The 5,488-nt window shown below is 30.0% G+C and overlaps 1 protein-coding gene across 1 annotated transcript; it reads right to left on the bottom strand.

Annotated features, from left to right (window-relative positions):
• Positions 1–3,039: 3,039 nt before the first annotated feature.
• Positions 3,040–4,240, bottom strand: LOC112420163 (putative F-box/FBD/LRR-repeat protein At5g62970). The gene is made up of 2 exons (XM_024778832.1): positions 3,317–4,240; positions 3,040–3,204 (listed from the first exon to the last, which is right to left on the bottom strand). Exons 1-2 carry the CDS (start codon positions 4,238–4,240, stop codon positions 3,040–3,042), a joined length of 1,089 nt encoding a protein of 362 aa, XP_024634600.1.
• Positions 4,241–5,488: the final 1,248 nt, after the last annotated feature.

The following is a 5,488-nucleotide window of genomic DNA, read 5'->3' as shown; positions in this document are numbered from 1 at the left end:
GGGTACTAAGGGAAAACTCTGATATTAAGACCAAAAACATATGACCACATGTGTGATTCATTAAAAATATGGAGTGTTTAGCTCGGTCTAGAAGAAAAGTAGACAAACATTAATCCAAAAATAACATACAAGTACAAGGCTAATAACATCAACAATGAAAACATATCACTCCATAGAGACAAGTAACAACATGACATGCATACTGAGTTCACCCATTAAACACCAAACATGAATGTGATGCATATATGTCAATGAACATGATCCATAAATTTCTTCTTCTCCACAAAGAGTGGGAAATCCCAACAAAGTGTCACCACAAAGTAGGTTATATATAATCCTGTGAATATTATTCTATTGAATATTATTCTTTGGAATCTTAATATTATCATAGTGTTTGGTAAGTAATTTAATTTCCCAAGAATATTTTTCAATATTTTAATTTATAATTAAAATAAATAATAAAAGGAGTTAAAATAATGTGAGTGTGGAAAGTTATGGGTGTTTTTTTTAAGAAGTCAAACTAGTCTACGGAAAGGAAATTATGGGTGGTTACCTCCTATTCCCATGGGAATAAAAGATTCTCACCCCTTAACATGAGAATAACAACTGGAAAAATATGCGTAAGTTTTATTTCTAAAATTAAAAAGTACCTAGGCATAATTTATGAAAACATGAAACAAACATGAGAATCAATGATTTTCAATGTTACATTTTTGAAAATAAATTTGCAATCCATGAACCGCACACCCCGGTAGATATAACCCATCACATGTATATTCAATATTCTTCATGTTATATCAACAACATCAATAATCATAACATTTACAACAAATAAAATATCACCTATATCATTCAAATACACATATACAACATTGTCTAAAAAAAAGAAGAACAAATACAACATTAGAGTACACATAGAAAAGCAGAATGTTTCCCTACCTCAACTCACAATCCTTTAACAAGGACTAAAATCATAGTAACCTTTATTTTTGGAAACTATTCAACATTTAACGCAGATATTGTTAATTCATTAAATAATGTCCTTATAAAACTTGTTAACATAACCCTATTTTTAGTTCTCAATTTTTTTTTATCATTTTACACAGGGATACTTGTCACTCTCTAGTGATCAATCATGAGGGGGACATAAGCAAAGATTTTGAAGTAGAATGTGTTTTCTGTCATACAAAAATAGAATACATAAAAGTAAACAAAGAATTAAAGGCTTCAAAAAGAATATCATAAGAATATGTTTGATTTTATTGACAATGCATTCTGATTAATATTGAGACCCAATGGTGAAATCAAACCTAAAAACATATGGTCACATGTGTGAGGTGTTTCTATGCAATTTTTATTATTGTAACAACAGAAAACAATCACTAATCTGAAACATCAACGGGGATACATCTCATATGGAATTCAAATATGCATACATGCACAACACTTGTCGATTAAACGCATATTCACATAACCATCAAGGTTATGTGGATATTGTAGTTAGGGGATTACATTCATGCATGTAAATTCTAAATTCAATGCTACTTGTGGATATACTTCTTAAAAAAAAAAAAAAAAAGTGGATATATATCTACCTTGCTTAAGTTTGTACCCTTGTTGTGTCTTGTCCTTCTAAAAATAATTAAAATAAATAATTTTAATCTGCTTTTAGGGGTAAATTATTTTAGTCTTCTTAAAATAATGATTGCTTAGAAAATCAAAATAGATAGAGACAAAGTCGTACTAATCATCAAATTCAATTCGAAGTCAATGTTCTAGGACCATTAGTTGCAATAGCACTTGGGAATTTTCTTCGCACCAAAATTGTCCCAAGATTATTGGAATAATGTGTTAACTCGTGACATTTGGGAATTGGTACCATTATCACGTGCAACCTGTTCTACAATTGAACTACCATGATCTTCGGATCCTTTAAAACCGTGCTTTGAATTTGTTCAATTTTTCCAAAGAAATCTAACTTAGAAAAAAATGTGGTAGTTCAATTGTGGATTGCATAAGGGTTGGTAAAATGTCAACAGATCGGGAAAAAGTCGGAGAAGAATGGTTTGAACAACGACTTCAACTTTTTTACATTAGCCATATTATAGCAGCATTAATATAGTTAAAAAAACTTACATTTTACATTAGTTGTCACACATTATGAAATATACCTTGTAATGATGTTCAAAAAAACTATTATAGCTTATAGGAAAATTAATTTTTACAATAATATGAAATAATAAAATGGTAAACCCGAAACAAAATGGCATTCATCTCACATAATTCTTGAAAAACCAGCATCACTAAAATCAACCTTGTAAAAAGTAGCAAAAAACATAGCAGAAAAACAAACACTTCTAATTTTAAAGATGACTGTGATTCATAGGTCTTGATTCTTCGGTGGTTTAACCTCCACCAAAAATAATAAACCACACTATTCGTCTAAGAAAAACTATCAGACTTTGACAACAACCACGTGCAAGCAATCATCGAAGTTATACATCACAATCATAAGAAGAATAACCATACTATCAATTCAAGATAGAATATTGAAAACGCTTGACTCTTGTTGAAGTTGGAGATCCCTGTATCAAAGAGAAGAAAGAAAGAGTGAGATGCAAGGAAAATATCTAATCCCTTTCATTAAAGATAAAATATAATCAAACAAACATTTACCATTTTATCATATCAAAAATAAGGCAATTTTTCCTTCTCTATAATAACTTACATCATGTACAAACACAATAAGCATTTTCAAATTCAATATTTAGTGTGATGTGTGAACCTCAATTAGCTGATAGTTAAAAAATTTGAATAACATTCACCCACTTATTTATTGTTCCGTGTGAACCTCAACCAGCCGATACATTCATTCTCTTTGTAGTGTGTAGCACTCCTATGTGCAAGCTTGGATTCGTGAGAAGAAGATATTTATTTTGTTTGCATAATAGATATTAAATATATGGAGATTAAAATGATAAAACAAAAGCTAAATTTTGTCACATATCTTAATACAAAAAAAATAATATTAATATTACCTTAAATGATTCTCTTTGTCGCATGTGGAGAGTCTTGAAGTAAATAGTTCATCACATCATCTAACATAGATGGTCTGTCACGGTTGTACAGAAGTATTGTCAATGACTTCAAGTTGGTAAAACCAATCGGTTCTATATTGGGAAAATTGGGGACTTGAGAAAGACCCTGCACATATTAAGGGTTAATGCCCACACAATCTTTAGTGAGTATTTAAAGTAGATAATAAATGCTAATAATATAGATTTGATAAGACATAGGAGCAAACTAATTTCAATACCTCAAGACTATTCCAATAAAGTTTCAATGAGCGTACATTACTGATCCTTTTCAACATGTTTATAAAGATCTCTACAAGTTTTGGATTAGGTAGATACCACAAAACAGTGATGCTTGCATTTTCAATAAAATCCATGTTGTGCTCAAAGACTTGATGATGATTAATATAACCCTTAAACGCACCCTTAAAACTGAATGACCTCACATATGGAGCAGATATCTGAACTCTTGAATGTTGATACATAATTGTTAGACTAGAAAGTATATCACCGGATATAACAAGTATTTTGTCATCTCCACTTACTTTGCAATCGTCGACGACTAAAGTACTAAGCTTCTTACATTTTAAGAAAGGCATAGCATAATCTTTGTCATTAGCCAAAGTAAATGTAACATGTCTTAAACAACAGTTTGCTAACTCTGGAAGATCTATAGTTTCTGGAAGTTTTACTTCCCATCCATATGTATAAAATGAAAGGTCAAGACACTTCAAAGAATGAAGGGAGAATATTGAGCGAAAAAGTAGGGTATTACTTTCCTTATCACGAAGGTAGGTGCCAACTTTGAATTTTTCCACCTCATGTTTTACAGCACAATTGATCATCTTGCTCAAAAGTTTAGATGGAACATACCCCTGATGCTCAACTTCAATGTTACACAAGGCACTAGATTTTTCACCGTGTTTCAAAACCTTATTCAAAATCTTCGCATTATATTTTTTACGGTGTTTCAAAACCTTATTCAAAATCTTCGCACTAGATTTTTCACGGTGTTTCAAAACCTTATTCAAAAACTTCTTGAAAAAATCTGCTCTTTTAAAGTGTACATGGCTAACATTCAAAGTAGGAAGATGTTTCCAAAGATCCTTCCATCTTTTGGATAAGATACAAGTTTGAACAGCTTCTTTTGTAATCAGAAAATCCATGATGTGTAAAATAATGCAATCATGCATGGTACTAATTATGTCCACTTCTGTTTCATTATGCATTACTCTATTTATTTTAGGCTCTTTCTCCATAATATCTTCATGCAATGACATCTGATAAAAATAAACTTGTTTAAATATATTGATCTAAGCTAACATAACAATCAAATTTTCGAAATATATTATGAATTAAGCATCAAGAGAAATATACCTCCATATAAGGCAAGAAAGATAAAATTGAAAATAAGAAAGAGCAAGATAGAGAAGGTTGTTAACATAAAATATCTCTGAAATTTGTATACAAAGGAAGGGAATCAATCCATGATGGTGTAGAGTAAATGAATGGAATCACTTTCTTGTAAACTGGTACACAATATGATTTCCCTTACTTAATTTTACTATGATTTTCATTACATTTATCTACAAATGAATTTTTCATTTTCATTTTTAAAGCAAGAGATCATAGATGGGGGTGTAGACTCAAGTCTATATCACCTATATCTATCATAAATAAGTTCAAGAAAGGGAGCCATTATAGTTTAACGAGAAAAAATCTTGAAAAAACTCTATTCATCTTAGGCTTCTATTAATCAGGCATGGTACTGATTATGTCAACTTCAATTTTATGAGGCTATTATTATATTCATCTTAGGCTCTTTCTTCACAATATATTGGTGTAATGGTATCTGATAAAAATAATTTTTTTTGAATTGATATGATAAAAATAAACATGTAAAATAGATTTTTACAATCAGTGAGCATATGAAAGTGTTGGAGATAGATAATTTGTCATATTGATATCAAATTGGTAGTTATAGATTGATTTGAAAAGGCTTAAATTGTGATTCATAACAAATAATACAAAATCTATTTTGGAGTTTAAAGTTGTGAGGGTTGAATAGTTTAGTACCTTAAATTTACCAAGAATTTAATTAGTCCAACAATTTAAATCTAATTAGCCTTTTTTCAAAATTTAGAACCACAATGTCAGTCTAGTTGATATTTTGTTAACTTGAGGGACAAAACTGTCCAACCCTTGCTATTTTGTTAACTAGAATTTGTGGGCATTTTGGTATGGAACTGTCCACCATTAGAGGTAATGATGAATGGTAAGTATGAAAAATGACTTTTTAATTGAATGATTTGACTCAAGTGAATAATAACTTTTGGATCAAGACAAATTGATCAAACATAATTGAGTTTTAAACCTAATTAAAAAAAAATAAAATTGGTCAAACTTTATTTACC

The sequence above is a fragment of the Medicago truncatula genome, chromosome 3 (genome assembly GCF_003473485.1).
Source record: "Medicago truncatula cultivar Jemalong A17 chromosome 3, MtrunA17r5.0-ANR, whole genome shotgun sequence".
NCBI classification, from domain to species: domain Eukaryota; kingdom Viridiplantae; phylum Streptophyta; class Magnoliopsida; order Fabales; family Fabaceae; genus Medicago; species Medicago truncatula.
The sequence above is the reverse complement of the archived record's forward strand: the minus strand, read 5'-3'. Positions and strand labels throughout refer to the sequence as shown.

Bases quoted from the DNA above. Each gene is read 5' to 3' on its own strand.
- LOC112420163 (XM_024778832.1), bottom strand. From the start codon at position 4,240: ATGGATTTTCTGATTACAAAAGAAGCTGTTCAAACTTGTATCTTATCC. The intron at 3,205-3,316 runs GTATTGAAATTA...TAATATGTGCAG, and splicing joins TTTATTGGAATAGTCTTGAG to GGTCTTTCTCAAGTCCCCAA.